The 20,802-nt window shown below is 44.2% G+C and overlaps 6 protein-coding genes across 8 annotated transcripts; 5 read left to right on the top strand and 1 right to left on the bottom strand.

Annotated features, from left to right (window-relative positions):
- Positions 1–223: 223 nt before the first annotated feature.
- Positions 224–8,848, bottom strand: nek9 (NIMA related kinase 9). Its single transcript, XM_087779925.1, is given in 22 exon segments — positions 224–844; positions 1,247–1,300; positions 1,364–1,663; positions 1,777–1,964; positions 2,040–2,099; positions 2,163–2,330; positions 2,387–2,548; positions 2,617–2,725; positions 2,919–3,080; positions 3,150–3,196; positions 3,334–3,534; positions 4,394–4,538; positions 4,617–4,809; positions 4,866–4,916; positions 6,214–6,278; positions 6,338–6,448; positions 6,509–6,640; positions 6,698–6,803; positions 7,138–7,208; positions 7,273–7,328; positions 7,396–7,573; positions 8,458–8,848. Coding segments are annotated over 22 exon segments (2,913 nt in total). The 5' UTR covers positions 8,644–8,848; the 3' UTR covers positions 224–676.
- Positions 8,849–9,768: 920 nt separating this feature from the next.
- On the top strand, positions 9,769–11,846 carry LOC148060685 (C-type lectin domain family 12 member B-like). Its single transcript, XM_087779515.1, has 6 exons — positions 9,769–9,889; positions 9,945–10,028; positions 10,106–10,369; positions 10,616–10,779; positions 11,351–11,487; positions 11,638–11,846. Exons 1-6 carry the CDS (start codon positions 9,787–9,789, stop codon positions 11,792–11,794), a joined length of 909 nt encoding a protein of 302 aa, XP_087635641.1. The 5' UTR covers positions 9,769–9,786; the 3' UTR covers positions 11,795–11,846.
- Positions 11,847–11,963: 117 nt separating this feature from the next.
- LOC148060686 (uncharacterized) lies at positions 11,964–14,276 on the top strand. The gene is made up of 6 exons (XM_087779509.1): positions 11,964–12,087; positions 12,628–12,744; positions 12,823–13,074; positions 13,147–13,310; positions 13,440–13,564; positions 14,099–14,276. Exons 1-6 carry the CDS (start codon positions 11,979–11,981, stop codon positions 14,247–14,249), a joined length of 918 nt encoding a protein of 305 aa, XP_087635635.1. The 5' UTR covers positions 11,964–11,978; the 3' UTR covers positions 14,250–14,276.
- A 562-nt stretch (positions 14,277–14,838) lies between these two features.
- LOC148060687 (uncharacterized) lies at positions 14,839–17,557 on the top strand. 2 transcript variants are annotated; one of them, XM_087779514.1, is made up of 7 exons: positions 14,839–15,053; positions 15,593–15,709; positions 15,788–16,039; positions 16,112–16,275; positions 16,405–16,529; positions 17,064–17,204; positions 17,278–17,361. In XM_087779514.1, the coding sequence occupies exons 1-7, from the start codon at positions 14,945–14,947 to the stop codon at positions 17,285–17,287; spliced, it is 918 nt and encodes a 305-aa protein (XP_087635640.1). In that variant the 5' UTR covers positions 14,839–14,944; the 3' UTR covers positions 17,288–17,361. The 2 variants fall into 2 exon arrangements, with proteins under 2 accessions (XP_087635640.1, XP_087635639.1); XM_087779513.1 differs by having other exon boundaries at positions 17,064–17,557.
- Positions 17,320–17,807, top strand: LOC148060688 (C-type lectin domain family 4 member E-like; the record flags this gene model as incomplete). The annotated part of the gene is made up of 2 exons (XM_087779516.1): positions 17,320–17,414; positions 17,575–17,807. Coding segments are annotated over 2 exons (252 nt in total), but the record flags the coding sequence as incomplete, so codon positions are not given.
- Positions 17,805–20,775, top strand: LOC148060689 (uncharacterized). Of its 2 annotated transcripts, XM_087779512.1 has the most exons (7): positions 17,805–18,021; positions 18,561–18,677; positions 18,756–19,007; positions 19,080–19,243; positions 19,373–19,497; positions 20,032–20,172; positions 20,246–20,775. In XM_087779512.1, the coding sequence occupies exons 1-7, from the start codon at positions 17,913–17,915 to the stop codon at positions 20,253–20,255; spliced, it is 918 nt and encodes a 305-aa protein (XP_087635638.1). In that variant the 5' UTR covers positions 17,805–17,912; the 3' UTR covers positions 20,256–20,775. The 2 variants fall into 2 exon arrangements, with proteins under 2 accessions (XP_087635638.1, XP_087635637.1); XM_087779511.1 differs by having other exon boundaries at positions 20,032–20,775.
- Positions 20,776–20,802: the final 27 nt, after the last annotated feature.

Raw genomic sequence — 20,802 nt, forward strand, 5'->3', positions numbered from 1 at the left:
TGCATTATGTTGACATTATTACTTTTATTTATTTGAAAGTTTAGTGTTTGACATCTATGAGTTTGCGCTTTAGTATTTGGAAAAATAATCAAAATCATATTTTCAAAAGATGTTCAAGGGTCTAGTTCAGGAGTGATTGGAATATTTCAAGGGACAGATGTGTGTAGTAAGTGCAGTATTGTCAGTCATAGTGAGGAAAAGACGAGAGGTTTACACGCTGGACGTGTATGACAAGTAAACATTTATTGTCCAAGGCGTTTAAACAAGTATCCACCTTTGCAAACATGATAAAAAAAATCCCATTAGGACTCTCACTTTGGTTTCCAAAAGTTTGCTCAGGCAGCTCAGCTCGCTCATCTCTCGCACGCGTATAAGAAAACACTCGAATGTCACACGGTTTTGCATGAAAAAAAACACCACAGACGTGAAAAAGGCACTTGAGGGAGAGGAAAAGTGTTCAAGTGTGTCACAAGAATAGCTTCGTCGGACAGAGACTGTCCAAAGTATCAGTAGTTTCCACGCTCACACATGAAAGAGCCAACCTGTGAAGTCCTAGATCTGTTAAATTAAAGTTCACATTGGGAGTCGGAGTGATGGATCCGGAGTCTGTGGAAGCGACACACAACGTCCAGATTGTTTGAGTAACACTATGATCCGATTGGATGGAGTTTTTCGGTCAGACACTGCCCCCTGCTGGTCGACCTCCTTTACTAGGAAACACGGCTGTTTTCGCACCGGCGTCCAACGACGAGTGCAGCCGGTTCCCATTCCTGTCACATCCTGGTTCTTGGTGACGCATGATCGCAGCCCATAGTCGCTGGTTCTCTTTCATCTGTTCGCCGACCTGCAGGGGGCGGTAGAACACACCAATCATCTGACTGACTAAAACTTTCTTAGCTTTCTTAGCATGAAGCTAGGTTAATGACAGGTTAGCTTTAAGGTAGTGATGGCGAGATGAAGCCTCATGAAGCACCGAAGCCTCCCAGCCGAGCAGGTCATCTTTGGAGCAAAGCCTCGTGAGGCTTCATTTGCACTACCATGCCATCGTGTGGACAATTGGGAGCATTGCATATTTTGTGCGCAAATGATTCTGATAATAAAAAAAATGTGCTTGACTAACTTGTTTTCTGAAATACTTAACCAACACACGCCTCGATACACGGTTCATGAAAATCTTCCTGATTACTAGACACACGCTCCGAAGCCTCGACACAGTCGGACACATCACACCTTTAAGGTGCCTCACCTGTTTCTCCAGAACCTGAATCCTCTTCTCTTGCTGCGCCACCGTCTCTCGGAGCTGCAGGAAGAAAGAAGGTCAAACAACAAACCTTCAAAAAAAAGCGAAAGAAATGTTTTGCACCTCTGTAACCTCCGGGCACATGCCACAGCACGATCCCTGCTCCTGAAGTCCGTTGACCTTGTCACCGCTCATGGTCTGTGAACGCGAGGGGAAACTTCAGCAACAGAAGAAGAAGAAGAAGAAGTAAAAGAGCGGCGCTAAACCAACCTCCTTCTGGCTGCCGACAACTGCAGCCACCGCCGCTAGCTCTTTCAGCTCTTCGTAGGGTCGCGTCACCTTCTCGGAGAAGGACGAGAGCTGACTCGGCAGGGACTTCTGGGAATCCTCCGGCATCGGAATGTACTCTGCATCCTCAAGTTCCTGTTGGATGAAGCAACGAGAACAACTTAGTGTGGCCTGGGGGCCAACTGTGGCCGTTTGACGGTCATAAAGTTGCCCCTTACAAAATATGCAAACATTATTTAATTGTTTACCTTTCTGAGCCACAGAGGACAGGAGCTGCCCTCTGTCTGGTTCCCAACTGAATTCATCGGCCTGTCCATGTACAATTCTTCGGGATCCGCCTCCGCAGTCCCGCCGAGTCCTCGGTCACGACACTCGGTCTCGGCGTTCCGGTCCATTTCCAAATCCACCGAAGACGTGGATCCCTCCTGTTCCACCACTGCGACCACACAGAAAACAAACTGACGGACTGAAACCTGACCACAAAACCAAGGGACCGAACCGGAGCACTCACCACTTCCGATGGAGATTCCGCTGCTGTTGGAGCGGATGGTTTTGGAGTTGAGGACCTTCTCTATGGGAAAACAGGACAGAAAGTCAACTTGGAACCCGTGACGTATGAGACCCAGAGACTCACCCATGATGATGATGGTGTGCCAGCCACTGCAGGAGAGGTCCGGGACATGGTGGAGGGACCCAAAAATGGGTCTCGGCATGGCCGGGCAGACCTCAGACCCGAAACCTTTATCAGCTGGCATGCCGAGTCGCCCGTTTCCGGCGTTTCCCCACGCAAAGATCTGATTGTCTGACATCATCGGTGTTTAAAAAAGTATCCCGATTACATCGTGAAGACGAACTAACCTTCTGTGGCTGCGATCGTGAATCCATCTCCACACGATACTTTGGTGACCATCTTCCCACCAAAAGGTCCCACCAGGACTTGGAAGCCCAGGTGTTTCTTGAAATCTTTGACGCCCAGCTGTCCAAACTTGTTGCACCCAAAGGTGATCAGTCGCCCCCGACCTGTCATACAAAGTTAAAATTGAACCCCTCGTTGTCGTCATCTCAGACCAACATGGACGCCGTCGTACCGTCAATGGCCGCCGTGTGAGCCTTTCCTGACGATATGGCCTGGATCTGGTACCGGGAAAGCTGCTTGACCAAAGCTGGTGAGGTCATGTAGGGGGTCACCTGGTAACCCTGGAGTGGCAGGTAAAGATGATAGAGTCAGTGGTCAGATTCTATAGAAACGCAACCAGTTGACTTTCCAATAACTTTAGACCCCCACCAGCAGATTAAACAACTTCTTAAGATGCAACTTAATGGACGGAATTTGTTCGACAAGTAGCACCAGAACTATCGGCAAAATCGTGATTGATCGGAAATGATGTACCTCTCCTGGATGGTTCTTGAGACCGGAGATCCCCTGGTCCAGCCCCAGCTTGTTAAATTCATTGTTCCCGCAAGCCAGGACTTTCCCGGTATCCGTGATGAAGAAGGTCCCGTCGCTGCCACACGACACAGAGAAGATGGAGGCGCCCTTCGGCAGCTCCACCTGTTAGAGCGGACATAGATTAGAGATCGGATTCCAATGGATTCGATCGCCAAGAACACGGAATCTGACCTTCATCGGCGAAGACGTGTCGTCCTCGCTCTCCTGACCAAGACGTCCTGCAACAACCAGATGAACAACCTCAAAACTGGACGATATGAAGGTGGTTTGAATTGTAAAATAGGTTGTTTATTAAACACAGATATTCATAAATATTTAAGGACCATTTCCAAAAGTAATACCGACATGTACATACCGTACTCTCCGCAGCCCCACGAGTAGACGTCGCCGCCATGCGTCAGGACGACCACGTGGTTGTCTCCGCAGGACACCTGGCGGACCGGACGCTCCTCGAAAAAGACCAGCAGCACCGGCTCCAGAACTTCCCCGCCCATGTCGTTCTCCACGCCAATGCAGCCGTAGTAGTCGGAGCCGAACATGTACATCTGGTCCTCGTCTGTGGACGAGAACGGGTTAGAAGTGGGTTTTCTTTTCAACTCCAGATGTTTCGGTTATTTGTGGTTATATGGGTAAATTACAAAGATAAAAACAAGGTAAAACGTTTTTAATCATGAATCAAAAGCTAATATAAATAGAAAGATTTGGATTTTTTTGTTATTCTAAAATTATATTTATTTTAAAAACGAAATTTTTAAGCTCTGTATTTATCAAATTTAAAACTGTAGCTTATTTAAATTGAAAAGTATTTCTTCAGATTTAAATAAATATGGATTTAAAACCTTTTTTTTAAGTTTTTTGAGTCATTTATCTTCTTAAAATATTTAAATTTGTGGTTATAAGGGTTGTGGACACGGTCCACGGAAAAGCAATAAATAATAATTATAAAGCTAAATCAAAAGTTTTAAATCATGAATCCAAAACATTTGGATTCCTTTGGAATTAAAAAATGTGTATTTCTATATACAATTTTTTTTTTTATTTCAATTTTCATTTAATGTGTTTTTTTGTTTTAGAATTATAACTTAATTTTCAAGCCATAATTTTCACACACACATATCCATCTATCTATGGTTTGATTTTTAATTTAAAACTTTGAATTATATTTTAAAATATGTATTTAATATTTTATTTTTGGATTCACATCAATTTCAAGTCATTTTAAAACCCTTTTTTTATTTTAGGTTAAAACAGATCATTTTTATCATGGTTTTTGGAGTCAATTCTTCTTATAAACATTTATTTGTTTGAGACATTTAGAAATCCCAGATAAACACTTGACTGACCAGCGCCAAAACAAACTTGCCATCAAGTCATCAAAAGAAAAGTCATTTTTTCCAGATGGAAGTTCTGCTCACCTGTGACGCAGGCCGTGAAGTCCGACCCGCACGCGACCTGTCTTATGGCCTTCCCCTGCAGCGCCGCCACTTTCTTGGGCTGCCGGCACGACGACTGGTCTCCGTGTCCCAGCTGCCCCACCATCTTGGCTCCGCTCTGGGAGTTCTGGAATGTAACAGGACAACCTTCAGGAACCAGCTTCAGTTTGAGAAGGATCCACATGGACTCATCCGTCTTCCTCACCGCCCAGGTGTAGAGCTCCTTCTCCACCGTCACCACGGCGAAGTGATTCGTCCCGGCGCACACCTGCTGAGCGCTGCTGCCCCCTTTGAAAGAATCCAGCTTCTGGGGCGTGTACTTCCCGGCGCCCCAGCAGTACACCTCTCTGGAGCGGGTGGTCACCACGGCGACGGGCGTCTCGGTCACCGTGTTGAGCCTGTGACACATCAGACCATGACTCTCCGCTCGCGAGCGCTACGACGTCTCACTCACTTTGGTTTCATCATGGCGGCGTTCAGCAGAGACACTCGCTCCTCCAGCGCCCTGAGACACAAACACAAACCCTCGAGTGACTTCAGTTTTCACCCTTTTATTACCATCATTATCCATATACCGTATTTTCCGGACTATAAGTCGCAACAGCCATAAAATACATAATAAAGAAGGAAAAAACATATATAAAAGTCGCACTGGAGTATAAGTCGCATTTTTGGGGGAAATTTATTTGATAAAATCCAACACCAAGAACAGACATGTCATCTTGAAAGGCAATTTAAAATAAAAATAGAATAGAGGCAACAACAGGCTGAATAATTGTACGGTATGCTTACATGACACAACTGGTGCCTGGTATGTTAACATAACATATTAAGAGTTATTCAGATAACTATAGCATAAATAATATGCTAAGAATATTGTAATCCATGCGTTTGTTTCTTCTCGTCTGGACTATTGTAACAGTTTGTTTTCATGTCTTAACAAGAAGGAGTTGATTCAGAACTCTGCAGCGAGAATTCTGACCTGCTCTAGTAGAAGAACTCACATTTCTCGGATCCTTAAAACTCTTCACTGGCTTCCAGTTTCTTTCAGGATCAACTTTTAAATTCTGGTTCTTACTTTCAGATCTATTCATGGTCAGGCTCCTCCTTACATCACTGATCTGATCCAGCCTTACACCCCAGCTCGGGCTCTGAGGTCTGTGGATCAGAATCTACTGATGGTTCCACACACACGGTTCAGGACCAGAGGAGAGAAATCCTTCCAGACTGTTGCTCCTAAGCTTTGGAACGATCTTCCTCTCTCTTTGTGTTTGATGGATCTACTAACTCCTTTAAGAAACATCTTAAGACGTTTCTATTTGTTCAGGCTTTTCCTTGATTTTCTGGAACTCCTGTTGTGTTTTTCAGTTTCATCTTGACCTTTAAAGTTTATACTTTATTAAATATTGTTTTGATTGTTTAAGCGCTTTGTGACCCTGGTCTGGAAAAGCGCTATATAAATAAAAATTACTTACTTACTTACTTACTAAGAAGTTTACCAAACCATCCGTGTAACTCCAAATAACTTAAATCCAATGAAATCTTCATCCTCTGTGTCACTTTTAAACAACTCCACTAACTCCGGAGTTAGAAAATGCGCCGCTTCCTCTTCTACGTCGAAATTATCAACACAGGCCTAGAGCGCCCTCTTGCGGTTAGTGTGAAAATAACATGTGAAATGATATACCAGTAATAATGTGTTTATAATTTCACACATAAGTCGCTCCAGAGTATAAGTCGCACCCCCGGACAAACTATGAAAAAAAACTGCGACTTATAGTCCGGAAAATATGGTAACTCACTGTCTGTTGGTGGACAGGATCTTCTCATCCAGGATCTGCTCTGCCGTGGGCCTTTTCTCAGGATCCTGCAGCAACAAAAGAGGTTTTATTTTCAAGTTAAAAACGAGTGAAAATGAAGACGCACCTGCTTCAGACATCCGTACACGAGCTGGATCAGATCCGCGGAATAAGCCTGAGTATTGATGTCCATGCTCCAGTTGCCCTGGACGATCTTCACGCACAGGTTCAGGGGATTCTGTTGGATTCAAGAGACGTTGGCTTTCGCCCCCAATGGATTTCCATTTCCAAAACTCACCGTCGCGTCGAAGGTTTTGGTGAGAGTCATGACCTCGTAGAGCACGCAGGCCATCGCCCAGATGTCCGACTTGTAGTTGTACTTGGACCCTTGGCACAGCTCCGGAGACATGTAGTACGGCGTTCCCACGCACTGGAACAAAATCAAACTTCAAACTCACGACCCCGGGATTAAGTGAGAACCACTCACCGTCTCTGCCATCGAAAACTCAGAGCCCAGTTTCTTGGCGAGCCCGTAGTCGCCCAGCTTGATGAGGTCGGTCTTGGTGAGGAAGATGTTGAGAGTTTTGATGTCTCTGCGGAAACAAACAAGAGGATTTCAAGGTCGGCGTCAGTCGGTCTACAGGAGTTTGTTTTTCCATCACAGATCCAGCTGGAGTAAATAAAGCATGTTTGGACTGAAGAGGATGTGGACAAAGTTTCTGTGTCACAGGAATTATTATCAAGAAAACCACAGTCGTTTTAAATGGCAATGAATGCAACCACCATCTCCAACCCGAAGGTCTCTCGCTGGCTGGTCATAGACAATAGCTAAGTGAAAAATAACATCATTTAAAATGAAAGCATCATTACAAAAAAATGTGGGGGGAAAAAAGCGAAAATCGTTTCATCCGAAAACAGTGACCTCACCTGTGCAAAATTCCCGCCTTGTGAATGTGAGCCACCGCCGACGCGATCTGGTACAAGTACCAAACAACAACCTGATGACAGAGGAAGTTTAGTTCTTTCTGTATTAAGGACCTTAAAACACTAGGCGTGTCCCACCTCCTGGCTGAACAGCTCCCCCTTCTGTTGGATGATTTTATCGTACAGGTTCCCCCCTGCGGCGACAAGAGCGTCATGAGTAGGATTTCGCACCACCTTCGATTGTCTCTCCCCCGCCCTCACCGTTGCAGTACTCCAGCTCGATCAGCAGGGTGTTCTTGTCCATGAAGTGGTTGAAGTAGGCGATGATGTTCTTGTGCTCCAGGATGGACAGGATGCTGATCTCGTTCATCACGTCTCGGCGCTCGCGCTCCGACAGTGAGTTCAGGTCCACCTCCTTCCACACCACAAGAGAGTTGTCCTGGACACATATGGTAGTACCTTTATTAGGGTATGTTGTAGGATACACCCGGTTGTTTTGTATATGAATGTATAGAATCTTAAATACAAGTAAAGAAAAGTCTTAAAACAAAACTTTCGTAAAGGATGTGTATTGGCAAGAATCTGACGACGCAATACGTATCACATACATGGCTAACCATACTATATATTTTGATACTGTAGGAATATGTACTTGAGTACTTGACTCTGGCGGTACTTAATTTACAGACCACATGACTCTTGATGAAGACGTCACCGTTTTAATTTGTTTTTAAACCGAAATATGCACAAACATCCGCTTTAAAAGCTGCTCAAGTCAACTGTATCCTCTTGTCCTCAGTCGCTATATTGGGTTTTCATTGTTCCTTCAGCTACAGCTTATGCAATGACTCCTGCTGTTGGAAGTTTAATTACAATACAAAAGTTGCCTTTTGTTATTTGTAAACAAAAACTAAAACTTTTTATTTTTATTTTAAGCACATTTATTATTTATTTAGATATAAGCCATGGAAGTACTATGAAAATAATACAAAACAATTTGAAAGCAAAAAAAAAAAAAAAAAATCGATACAATGCTGTCGAATACCATTAAAAAAGTACTGCGATTTAAATGTAAATTTTAATGTGAATATTTAATTTAAAAATGTATTATTTTATTTACTTACACACAATTTCAATATGGAAAAACAACGAATAACTAAAAAGTATATCAAAGCCCAGTTTAAATGTCAATGTTTTTCTCTGTATAAAAACGTTTGTTTACAAATTAATTAATAATATTCTGGCATCAGTTTTAAAGGGATTTTTTTTATATATTTGAATTAATAAAAAATTAATAATAAAAATAAAGTTGGGAAAGTTTACCTCGGTTCTCCTGTACAGGGTCGCCTCCCCGAACGACCCCCGTCCGAGGATCCGGATCGGAATGTAATGCAGCTTCTCCTCCGTGCCATTGAAAGACCCGGACCCGGGTCTCTCGCTGACCACAGACCCGCTGCCCAGGTCCGAGTTCAGGGAGTCGAAGTGTCTCTCGTAGTCCGCCAGTGACATGTCTGCCGACGGAGGAGGGATGGGTTGTGACGAGAGCAGGCCCAGAGACGACTCTCCCCCGAAAGACTGAAGCTAAACCCCGCACAAGTCCACCATGACCCCCGAACAACTTCCGCAAGTGACCCCTCAATGTTCCAGCAGAACCCTAGACCCGCCAAGTCCCCCAAAACACCCCCGAAAACCGACCTAGCGACATGCAGGTTAGTTTGACTCGTGTCAAGCGCGACGCGATTAAAATGAATACCAAAATAACTTTTTAGACTTTCAAAATAAATGCGACACGGTTGCACTCGCGATGGAACGTCTTATTGTGAAAGCAATTCGTACTCCATTCCTGTCACAGTAAAAAACATTGATTATAAAGTAGAAAACGCACTACAAATCAACAAGTGACGTTTAGTAAGGTTTTTTTTAAAAACACTCGAGTTTTGTTGTATTACAAACAATAATCTTTTACTTTCTCACGCAATTTTACTTCGGGGAACGAAATGTTAGTTTCCGGTACTAGTTGTCAAACTAATAAACAAAAAAAAAATCTACTTCCGATGTTTAAAGCGTATTTATTTTATATTTAAAATGTGCACACTGAGCAAATACTTACAATTTAAAAAACATATGCTGCCGTTTACCAATTAATATTAAATATATATTATAAATATCTCTGGCATAAATATATACATGCACTTTTCACTGCATGTTTTCATTTAATTGCATAACTCGAATATATTTATTAATATTAATAAAACAAATGGAATATATTTTCTATTCGTTGTATTTTTTATTGGGGTATTTTTCAAATTTTGTGTAACCTATCAATCACCCAAACTCTAATATATAACTTATATATCTCATTCTCAAAAAAAGGATGACACTCTTCACCAGGCCTTAAAAGAGGCTCAAAAGCAAGTTGTGATATTCACGAGGTATTTTCACACACAAGTGACAAAGAATGTTGCTGACACAGAGCTTTTTGTTATATTGATGAAGCAGCTGCCTCACATTTCAGCCTTCTAGCATTGAAAAAGAGCCATTTTTCAAGTTCATTTTGAACACACACTCACACACACACACACACACACACTCACACACACACCCAAACACACTTATCTGTGGATTCGAGGCGGATCAATACGCAGCAGGATAATGGAGGATCAACAGTCACGGCCAGCAGCAGAAGGAGAAATGTCGTTTGACCGAAAGGTTTACGAAGACACGACAGTCTGGGAGTCGTCGAGATTCCGTCAAGGTAGCATGAACTCCAACTCTGGGAGGAAGTTTGGGAACTAAAAGTCTGTTTGTAGATTCTCGCCAGCGATGGATTCTCCTGGGTTTGGGCCTGTTGAACGCTGCTCTGCTTCTGACCGCTGTCGTCATGACCATCTTCTGTGAGTTCTTGGATTTCCACACGAGGATAAATATGCCGTTGAAGAATCGGAGACTGATCGAGATGGTGTCGTTGAAGGTGCCAAAGCTGATCAGAGCAGTCGGCTCATCACGGACTCCGCCGTGACGCCTCTCCTGGTTGAACTCAACTTTCTCCGCAACCACACCGAGATCATCCAAGAGAGGCAGAAAGACGAGGACGCCAGAGCGGCGGAGGAGAAGCTTCTCGTCCAGCAAGTGCTTAAAATTAAGCAACTGAACATCCAAGGCGACGCTCTCCAGAAACAAATCAAGGCGGTTCAGACGGAGAAGACAAAACTGGAGGCCGAGGAAAAAGCATTAAGTAAGGAGTGGTGGGGATAGCCTTGAAACATCTCAACATATTCTTTTCTTCAGGTTGAGTTATTTGCAGGCCCCAAGATGGATTGATGGCTTACTTATGACCTCCATCCTTAAACACTTTGACATTGACTCCTCCCACTCAAGTGTCCTGCTAGCCAAAAAGCAACTGCAACATCAGACCTTTAAAGACATTGTAGAAGTAAGATGTATTTTTGGTCCAAAACTGTTCTCTTTTACCTCGCGACAGAGGAAAGCTGTAACTCATGCCAGCTGGGATGGATCTACCTGAAATCGTCGTGCTATTACTTTTCCCTCTCCGAAGACAACCAGCCCAAGAACTGGCCAGACAGCCGGGCAGACTGCGTCCGTCAAGGGGGAGACCTGCTAGTAACGGATAACTTGGTGGAGCAGGTGGGTACATTTGTAGAAGATTGCCCTGCCAGATGGTGAGAATCTTTTACAATTAAGTACCTCGAAGAATTAACGAGACACTGCCTACCACTGTGCCAATGGCTTTCATTTCATCTCCCAAAATGTATTCACCTTCCTACCACAAATCAACGTCAATCCTTTGCTTCCCATGCTGGTCATTATCTGGTCAACGTGTTTTTCAACCCTGGAACATACCTATAATCCCTCCCTTTAAATGCCTTTATTCTGGGCCAGTGTTTAAGCGAGACAGTTCTTGGACGGACTACTTGGGCGGCCCCTCTTAGAACCCCATACTAGGGTATCATGGTTGTTCTTGGGTAGAACCCTTATGCAAGTTATTTATTTTGGGTATTTCTTATTTTGTACAATGGGTTCATTCAATCTCAAGGGGATTTCTTTTAACCCTAAGGATGGGTACGGACGAAGCATCTGTAGACCAACAGTTTCTGACAGACCACCTCAACAACGATGTCACCGACAACCATGAATTTTCTGATTCCAGACAGTGAACCCCCACCCCACAAATAACACGTATCTTGCTCTCTCACAGCAACTTATAAGCAACAACGTACCAAAATTATCACATGGTGTTTCCTGGCGAGACCGAGGGTTATGGATCGGCCTCACTGACCAAGTGACGGAAGGAACATGGGTTTGGGTCACCAATGCCACAGAGGAAGAAACAATGTAAGAGTCCTTAAACATTCAAGTCTTGTGGGCTTTGTTTATTTGGTAAGGTCTGGTGGGCCCGAATGAAAACACCGCAGCCATATGACATATATTACTCATCAGCATGAGGCGACGCTACTAATGACACCTCTCATCTCTCATCTCAAGTTATTGGAGAAGCGGCGAACCTTCTAAAGACAGCCCTCACAGCGGGAATTGTGCGGCTCTTTTCTGCTTCGCCGATTCCACCAGAACGTGGTACACTGCCGACTGCCAGACGCAGCTGCTCCACTGGATCTGCGAGGCGGAGCCACGTCGAGCCTGAACTCTAGCAGCAATGCACTGTGTTTTCAAATAAAGTCTCTGAGCCAAAAAAACGTCGATCTTCATCCCCAAACAAGGGACTCGTAGTCAATGTTTAACTCGAGACTGGGTTTTTTTTTGTGTTTGTGGTGTTGAGTAAAGTCCGAATCAACACTTGCTGCCGCATACGAACGCTGTGGTTAAAAATGGAAGCCAAGGAAGTCGGGCGTCTGGACACCTCTTACGACAAGCTGGTCTGTCAGGAGACTGCAGAAGAAGACTGCCTCCCTGAAGCCAACCAGGAGAAGCAGAAAGGTAAAGCCGCAGACTCGGATGTTTGACTCCAAGTGGCAGCATTTAACCTTCTAAACGCTAAACGACTCTGGTACATCCGTCCTTGAACAAATAAAAGCTACATATGGCAGTCACTACTTTGTGCTTGCAGTTGACCCGGAAAAATTCAATTGTTTCACCTAAGAAACAGCTGAGTGACTGTCCTCCAATGTCCTCATATGACTAGTGTTGGCTTTGCGATCAATTCCAGTTCCAGAGTTCATTTTCAAGTAGTTGCTTTCCACAATGTTTGGAAAACACCATTCTTGAACTTGCGTTGGTGTTTAATGAGCGCAAACATCCAACAATCTAAGCAGTGTTTCAAATGGCTCCAGAAAGTGGCTCTGGTGGGCAACAACATCTACTAAACCTCATTACAAACACAACGTTTGATTCAGAGCCAAAAGCAGAGCATTAAGAATGAAAAACAGTTGCAGTACAATATGAGAATTGACCGTCTCTATTTGTCTCCTCTTGCCTTCTCTCATCCTAACTTCTCTGGTTGATTTCCGTCCTCTGAAGTGTCCGTGTTAATGGGCAGAACCACATCCATCCTACATCATCAGAAAGCGCTCATTATCGCCTTGGCAGTGTTGGCCTCCCTGCTGCTCCTTGTTGACATCGCACTGGGAGCCTATTGTAAGAAGGGTTCATCAGTTGTGCTCTTGCTTTGATGAAGCCACCAGACTCTTCCCTCTCTGTGACATATACTTCCAGATGTTCAGCTCAGCAGCGCACCACGGACGGTGCAGGACATCAACATCGAGATCACCAAGATGAGGGTCTCCTACATGAGCCAGATCCAGCAAAGAGATGAAGCCAAGAGACGACTGCAGGCCACGATGAGCCAGAAGCAGATGAAGAACTGGGAGCACGAGCACCTGACCAAGACCGTCCAGGAATACCGAAGGCAGGCCGACAAGGTTGAAACAGAAATGGCGGGGTTGCGGTCTCACTTGCCGATGCTCAGTAATTAAACTTTCTCTTCCAGAACCAAGACTTTTGGACCAGAACCTCACTTCTGTTGTTGTTCTTCCACAGAGGAAGGATGCAAGCACTGTCAGCCAGGATGGATCTACATGAGCTCCAAGTGCTTCTTCTATTCCTTCTCGAGTGGAGTCCCGCCCAAAGAGTGGCGGGAGGCCCGGAACTACTGCCAACGCAACAGCGCCACCCTGGTTGTCGTGGACAACAGACAGAAACAGGTCGCAAGAATTTTCTTTAAATTTGAAGTGCAGGGTTAAAGCGACTTCCGTATATCCAGATTGTTCTTGGGGCCTTCTGCAGAGGAAATTTAACCTTGGACATCTCATGAGCGTTTCCCGTGCTTTCAGATGGCGATCAATGAATTGATAAAATCCTCAAGATCACAGACGCAGACGGGAATCTGGATCGGACTGGACGACTTGGAAGAGGAAGGCCTTTGGAGGTGGTCCGACCAAACCAGACTGGTGGAAGGGTAACGACTGAACAGTTATTTTCTTTGACCAAAAACCTATATATTATCATAAATACATCATTTTTTTAAATGACGCCATTTCAGTTTGTATTTCCCAATTTGACCATATTTTCAGCTATTTATAAATTATTTTAAAGAAATGTATTGTAAAAATAGACAAATGTCATTTTTCTATATATTTTCTTGATTCATACATTCTTTTTTTTAATTGAAAGCAAAATATATATCTTTTTAATGACAGCGCCATATTATTTAAACAACTTATTTTATCCCCCCAGGAACACATTGCATACAAATGTTTTTTATTATTATATTAACATTAATCTACTTTTTCTTGTTTAATTTTAACATTTTAACTTAACTTTAATTATTTAAGTTCTGCCTTTTTTCACTCTTTAACGCAGAGTCGATTCTTACTACGAACCAAAATTGCGTTTGTTTCCTTCCGGTTAACTTTGATATAAAACGTATTGGCGCTTGCGTTCACCTCTAAGTCCGGTTCAAAATGTGGAAGTTGAGTTTTCTTGTCGGCAGGTTCTGGAACGATGGTGAGCCCAACAACCACGGCCAAGAGAACTGCGCTGAAATAATGCTGATCACAGATAACCCCTTCAAGAGCTGGAACGACGCTCCATGCACCTACGCCAGGAACTGGATCTGTGAAATGAACCCCATGTTGAGCTGACAAACCTTTTCCTGCTCCCCCCCCCCCCCCACAAATAACACGCATCTTGCTCTCTCACAGCAACTTATAAGCAACAACGTACCAAAATTATCACATGGTGTTTCCTGGCGGGACCGAGGGTTATGGATCGGCCTCACTGACCAAGTGATGAAAGGAACATGGGTTTGGGTCACCAATGCCACAGAGGAAGAAACAATGTAAGAGTCCTTAAACATTCAAGTCTTGTGGGCTTTGTTTATTTGGTAAGGTCTGGTGGGCCCGAATGAAAATACCGCAGCCATACGACATATATTACTCATCAGCATGAGGCGACACTCACTCAGTCCCTGAGTTACTAATGACACCTCTCATCTCAAGTTATTGGAGAAGCGGCGAACCTTCTAAAGACAGCCCACACAGCGGGAATTGTGCGGCTCTTTTCTGCTTCGCCGATTCCACCAGAACGTGGTACACTGCCGACTGCCAGACGCAGCTGCTCCACTGGATCTGCGAGGCGGAGCCACGTCGAGCCTGAACTCTAGCAGCAATGCACTGTGTTTTCAAATAAAGTCTCTGAGCCAAAAAAAACGTCGATCTTCATCCCCAAACAAGGGACTCGTCAATGTTTAACTCGAGACTGGGTTTTTTTTGTGTTTGTGGTGTTGCGTAAAGTCCGAATCAACACTTGCTGCCGCATATGAACGCTGTGGTTAAAAATGGAAGCCAAGGAAGTCGGGCGTCTGGACACCTCTTACGACAAGCTGGTCTGTCAGGAGACTGCAGAAGAAGACTGCCTCCCTGAAGCCAACCAGGAGAAGCAGAAAGGTAAAGCCGCAGACTCGGATGTTTTACTCCAAGTGGAAGCATTTAATCTTCTAAACGCTAAACGACTCTGGTACATCCGTCCTTGAACAAATAAAAGCTACATATGGCAGTCACTACTTTGTGCTTGCAGTTGACCCGGAACAATTCAATTGTTTCACCTAAGAAACAGCTGAGTGACTGTCATCCAATGTCCTCATATGACTTGTGTTGGCTTTGCGATCAATTCTCGTTGAGAGTTCATTTTCAAGTAGTTGCTTTCCACAATGTTTGGAAAACACCATTCTTGAACTTGCGTTGGTGTTTAATGAGCGCAAACATCCAACAATCTAAGCAGTGTTTCAAATGGCTCCAGAAAGTGGCTCTGGTGGGCAACAACATCTACTAAACCTCATTACAAACACAACGTTTGATTCAGAGCCAAAAGCAGAGCATTAAGAATGAAAAACAGTTGCAGTACAATATGAGAATTGACCGTCTCTATTTGTCTCCTCTTGCCTTCTATCATCCTAACTTCTCTGGTTGATTTCCGTCCTCTGAAGTGTCCGTGTTAATGGGCAGAACCACATCCATCCTACATCATCAGAAAGCGCTCATTATCGCCTTGGCAGTGTTGGCCTCCCTGCTGCTCCTTGTTGACATCGCACTGGGAGCCTATTGTAAGAAGGGTTCATCAGTTGTGCTCTTGCTTTGATGAAGCCACCAGACTCTTCCCTCTCTGTGACATATACTTCCAGATGTTCAGCTCAGCAGCGCACCACGGACGGTGCAGGACATCAACATCGAGATCACCAAGATGAGGGTCTCCTACATGAGCCAGATCCAGCAAAGAGATGAAGCCAAGAGACGACTGCAGGCCACGATGAGCCAGAAGCAGATGAAGAACTGGGAGCACGAGCACCTGACCAAGACCGTCCAGGAATACCGAAGGCAGGCTGACAAGGTTGAAACAGAAATGGCGGGGTTGCGGTCTCACTTGCCGATGCTCAGTAATTAAACTTTCTCTTCCAGAACCAAGACTTTTGGACCAGAACCTCACTTCTGTTGTTGTTCTTCAACAGAGGAAGGATGCAAGCACTGTCAGCCAGGATGGATCTACATGAGCTCCAAGTGCTTCTTCTATTCCTTCTCGAGTGGAGTCCCGCCCAAAGAGTGGCGGGAGGCCCGGAACTACTGCCAACGCAACAGCGCCACCCTGGTTGTCGTGGACAACAGACAGAAACAGGTCGCAAGAATTTTCTTTAAATTTGAAGTGCAGGGTTAAAGCGACTTCCGTATATCCAGATTGTTCTTGGGGCCTTCTGCAGAGGAAATTTAACCTTGGACATCTCATGAGCGTTTCCCGTGCTTTCAGATGGCGATCAATGAATTGATAAAATCCTCAAGATCACAGACGCAGACGGGAATCTGGATCGGACTGGACGACTTGGAGGAGGAAGGCCTTTGGAGGTGGTCCGACCAAACCAGACTGGTGGAAGGGTAACGACTGAACAGTTATTTTCTTTGACCAAAAACCTATATATTATCATAAATACATCATTTTTTTAAATGACGCCATTTCAGTTTGTATTTCCCAATTTGACCATATTTTCAGCTATTTATAAATTATTTTAAAGAAATGTATTGTAAAAATAGACAAATGTCATTTTTCTATATATTTTCTTGATTAATACATTCTTTTTTTTAATTGAAAGCAAAATATATATCTTTTTAATGACAGCGCCATATTATTTAAACAACATATTTTATCCCCCCAGGAACACATTGCATACAAATGTTTTTTATTATTATATTAACATTTATCTACTTTTTCTTGTTTAATTTTAACATTTTAACTTAACTTTAATTATTTAAGTTCTGCCTTTTTTCACTCTTTAACGCAGAGTCGATTCTTACTACGAACCAAAATTGCGTTTGTTTCCTTCCGGTAAACTTTGATATAAAACGTATTGGCGCTTGCGTTCACCTATAAGTCCGGTTCAAAATGTTGAAGTTGAGTTTTCTTGTCGGCAGGTTCTGGAACGATGGTGAGCCCAACAACCACGGCCAAGAGAACTGCGCTGCAATAATGCTGATCACAGATAACCCCTTCAAGAGCTGGAACGACGCTCCATGCACCTACGCCAGGAACTGGATCTGTGAAATGAACCCCATGTTGAGCTGACAAACCTTTTCCTGCTCTCCCCCCCCCCCCCCCACAAATAACACGCATCTTGCTCTCTCACAGCAACTTATAAGCAACAACGTACCAAAATGATCACATGGCGTTTCCTGGCGGGACCGAGGGTTATGGATCGGCCTCACTGACCAAGTGATGAAAGGAACATGGGTTTGGGTCACCAATGCCACAGAGGAAGAAACAATGTAAGAGTCCTTAAACATTCAAGTCTTGTGGGCTTTGTTTATTTGGTAAGGTCTGGTGGGCCCGAATGAAAATACCGCAGCCATACGACATATATTACTCATCAGCATGAGGCGACACTCACTCAGTCCCTGAGTTACTAATGACACCTCTCATCTCAAGTTATTGGAAAAGCGGCGAACCTTCTAAAGACAGCCCTCACAGCGGGAATTGTGCGGCTCTTTTCTACTTCGCTGATTCCACCAGAACGTGGTACACTGCCGACTGCCAGACGCAGCTGCTCCACTGGATCTGCGAGGCGGAGCCACGTCGAGCCTGAACTCTAGCAGCAATGCACTGTGTTTTCAAATAAAGTCTCTGAGCCAAAAAAAACGTCGATCTTCATCCCCAAACAAGGGACTCGTCAATGTTTAACTCGAGACTGGGTTTTTTTTGTGTTTGTGGTGTTGCGTAAAGTCCGAATCAACACTTGCTGCCGCATATGAACGCTGTGGTTAAAAATGGAAGCCAAGGAAGTCGGGCGTCTGGACACCTCTTACGACAAGCTGGTCTGTCAGGAGACTGCAGAAGAAGACTGCCTCCCTGAAGCCAACCAGGAGAAGCAGAAAGGTAAAGCCGCAGACTCGGATGTTTTACTCCAAGTGGAAGCATTTAATCTTCTAAACGCTAAACGACTCTGGTACATCCGTCCTTGAACAAATAAAAGCTACATATGGCAGTCACTACTTTGTGCTTGCAGTTGACCCGGAACAATTCAATTGTTTCACCTAAGAAACAGCTGAGTGACTGTCATCCAATGTCCTCATATGACTTGTGTTGGCTTTGCGATCAATTCTCGTTGAGAGTTCATTTTCAAGTAGTTGCTTTCCACAATGTTTGGAAAACACCATTCTTGAACTTGCGTTGGTGTTTAATGAGCGCAAACATCCAACAATCTAAGCAGTGTTTCAAATGGCTCCAGAAAGTGGCTCTGGTGGGCAACAACATCTACTAAACCTCATTACAAACACAACGTTTGATTCAGAGCCAAAAGCAGAGCATTAAGAATGAAAAACAGTTGCAGTACAATATGAGAATTGACCGTCTCTATTTGTCTCCTCTTGCCTTCTATCATCCTAACTTCTCTGGTTGATTTCCGTCCTCTGAAGTGTCCGTGTTAATGGGCAGAACCACATCCATCCTACATCATCAGAAAGCGCTCATTATCGCCTTGGCAGTGTTGGCCTCCCTGCTGCTCCTTGTTGACATCGCACTGGGAGCCTATTGTAAGAAGGGTTCATCAGTTGTGCTCTTGCTTTGATGAAGCCACCAGACTCTTCCCTCTCTGTGACATATACTTCCAGATGTTCAGCTCAGCAGCGCACCACGGACGGTGCAGGACATCAACATCGAGATCACCAAGATGAGGGTCTCCTACATGAGCCAGATCCAGCAAAGAGATGAAGCCAAGAGACGACTGCAGGCCACGATGAGCCAGAAGCAGATGAAGAACTGGGAGCACGAGCACCTGACCAAGACCGTCCAGGAATACCGAAGGCAGGCTGACAAGGTTGAAACAGAAATGGCGGGGTTGCGGTCTCACTTGCCGATGCTCAGTAATTAAACTTTCTCTTCCAGAACCAAGACTTTTGGACCAGAACCTCACTTCTGTTGTTGTTCTTCAACAGAGGAAGGATGCAAGCACTGTCAGCCAGGATGGATCTACATGAGCTCCAAGTGCTTCTTCTATTCCTTCTCGAGTGGAGTCCCGCCCAAAGAGTGGCGGGAGGCCCGGAACTACTGCCAACGCAACAGCGCCACCCTGGTTGTCGTGGACAACAGACAGAAACAGGTCGCAAGAATTTTCTTTAAATTTGAAGTGCAGGGTTAAAGCGACTTCCGTATATCCAGATTGTTCTTGGGGCCTTCTGCAGAGGAAATTTAACCTTGGACATCTCATGAGCGTTTCCCGTGCTTTCAGATGGCGATCAATGAATTGATAAAATCCTCAAGATCACAGACGCAGACGGGAATCTGGATCGGACTGGACGACTTGGAGGAGGAAGGCCTTTGGAGGTGGTCCGACCAAACCAGACTGGTGGAAGGGTAACGACTGAACAGTTATTTTCTTTGACCAAAAACCTATATATTATCATAAATACATCATTTTTTTAAATGACGCCATTTCAGTTTGTATTTCCCAATTTGACCATATTTTCAGCTATTTATAAATTATTTTAAAGAAATGTATTGTAAAAATAGACAAATGTCATTTTTCTATATATTTTCTTGATTAATACATTCTTTTTTTTAATTGAAAGCAAAATATATATCTTTTTAATGACAGCGCCATATTATTTAAACAACATATTTTATCCCCCCAGGAACACATTGCATACAAATGTTTTTTATTATTATATTAACATTTATCTACTTTTTCTTGTTTAATTTTAACATTTTAACTTAACTTTAATTATTTAAGTTCTGCCTTTTTTCACTCTTTAACGCAGAGTCGATTCTTACTACGAACCAAAATTGCGTTTGTTTCCTTCCGGTAAACTTTGATATAAAACGTATTGGCGCTTGCGTTCACCTATAAGTCCGGTTCAAAATGTTGAAGTTGAGTTTTCTTGTCGGCAGGTTCTGGAACGATGGTGAGCCCAACAACCACGGCCAAGAGAACTGCGCTGCAATAATGCTGATCACAGATAACCCCTTCAAGAGCTGGAACGACGCTCCATGCACCTACGCCAGGAACTGGATCTGTGAAATGAACCCCATGTTGAGCTGACAAACCTTTTCCTGCTCTCCCCCCCCCCCCCCCACAAATAACACGCATCTTGCTCTCTCACAGCAACTTATAAGCAACAACGTACCAAAATGATCACATGGCGTTTCCTGGCGGGACCGAGGGTTATGGATCGGCCTCACTGACCAAGTGATGAAAGGAACATGGGTTTGGGTCACCAATGCCACAGAGGAAGAAACAATGTAAGAGTCCTTAAACATTCAAGTCTTGTGGGCTTTGTTTATTTGGTAAGGTCTGGTGGGCCCGAATGAAAATACCGCAGCCATACGACATATATTACTCATCAGCATGAGGCGACACTCACTCAGTCCCTGAGTTACTAATGACACCTCTCATCTCAAGTTATTGGAAAAGCGGCGAACCTTCTAAAGACAGCCCTCACAGCGGGAATTGTGCGGCTCTTTTCTACTTCGCTGATTCCACCAGAACGTGGTACACTGCCGACTGCCAGACGCAGCTGCTCCACTGGATCTGCGAGGCGGAGCCACGTCGAGCCTGAACTCTAGCAGCAATGCACTGTGTTTTCAAATAAAGTCTCTGAGCCAAAAAAAACGTCGATCTTCATCCCCAAACAAGGGACTCGTCAATGTTTAACTCGAGAC

Source organism: Callionymus lyra, chromosome 18, assembly GCF_982586985.1.
Source record: "Callionymus lyra chromosome 18, fCalLyr1.hap1.1, whole genome shotgun sequence".
Lineage (NCBI taxonomy): Eukaryota > Metazoa > Chordata > Actinopteri > Syngnathiformes > Callionymidae > Callionymus > Callionymus lyra.

What these genes read in the sequence shown, in the direction of transcription:
- LOC148060685 (XM_087779515.1), top strand. Translation starts at nt 9,787, where the DNA reads ATGGAGGATCAACAGTCACGGCCAGCAGCAGAAGGAGAAATGTCGTTT. An exon ending in TGTCGTCATGACCATCTTCT is followed by an intron (nt 10,029 to 10,105) that starts GTGAGTTCTTGG and finishes GTGTCGTTGAAG; the next exon opens with GTGCCAAAGCTGATCAGAGC. An exon ending in GGCCGAGGAAAAAGCATTAA is followed by an intron (nt 10,370 to 10,615) that starts GTAAGGAGTGGT and finishes ACCTCGCGACAG; the next exon opens with AGGAAAGCTGTAACTCATGC.
- LOC148060686 (XM_087779509.1), top strand. Translation starts at nt 11,979, where the DNA reads ATGGAAGCCAAGGAAGTCGGGCGTCTGGACACCTCTTACGACAAGCTG. An exon ending in CAACCAGGAGAAGCAGAAAG is followed by an intron (nt 12,088 to 12,627) that starts GTAAAGCCGCAG and finishes CGTCCTCTGAAG; the next exon opens with TGTCCGTGTTAATGGGCAGA. An exon ending in CATCGCACTGGGAGCCTATT is followed by an intron (nt 12,745 to 12,822) that starts GTAAGAAGGGTT and finishes ATATACTTCCAG; the next exon opens with ATGTTCAGCTCAGCAGCGCA.
- LOC148060687 (XM_087779513.1), top strand. Translation starts at nt 14,945, where the DNA reads ATGGAAGCCAAGGAAGTCGGGCGTCTGGACACCTCTTACGACAAGCTG. An exon ending in CAACCAGGAGAAGCAGAAAG is followed by an intron (nt 15,054 to 15,592) that starts GTAAAGCCGCAG and finishes CGTCCTCTGAAG; the next exon opens with TGTCCGTGTTAATGGGCAGA. An exon ending in TGGACAACAGACAGAAACAG is followed by an intron (nt 16,276 to 16,404) that starts GTCGCAAGAATT and finishes CCGTGCTTTCAG; the next exon opens with ATGGCGATCAATGAATTGAT.
- LOC148060689 (XM_087779511.1), top strand. Translation starts at nt 17,913, where the DNA reads ATGGAAGCCAAGGAAGTCGGGCGTCTGGACACCTCTTACGACAAGCTG. An exon ending in CATCGCACTGGGAGCCTATT is followed by an intron (nt 18,678 to 18,755) that starts GTAAGAAGGGTT and finishes ATATACTTCCAG; the next exon opens with ATGTTCAGCTCAGCAGCGCA. An exon ending in CAAACCAGACTGGTGGAAGG is followed by an intron (nt 19,498 to 20,031) that starts GTAACGACTGAA and finishes TCTTGTCGGCAG; the next exon opens with GTTCTGGAACGATGGTGAGC.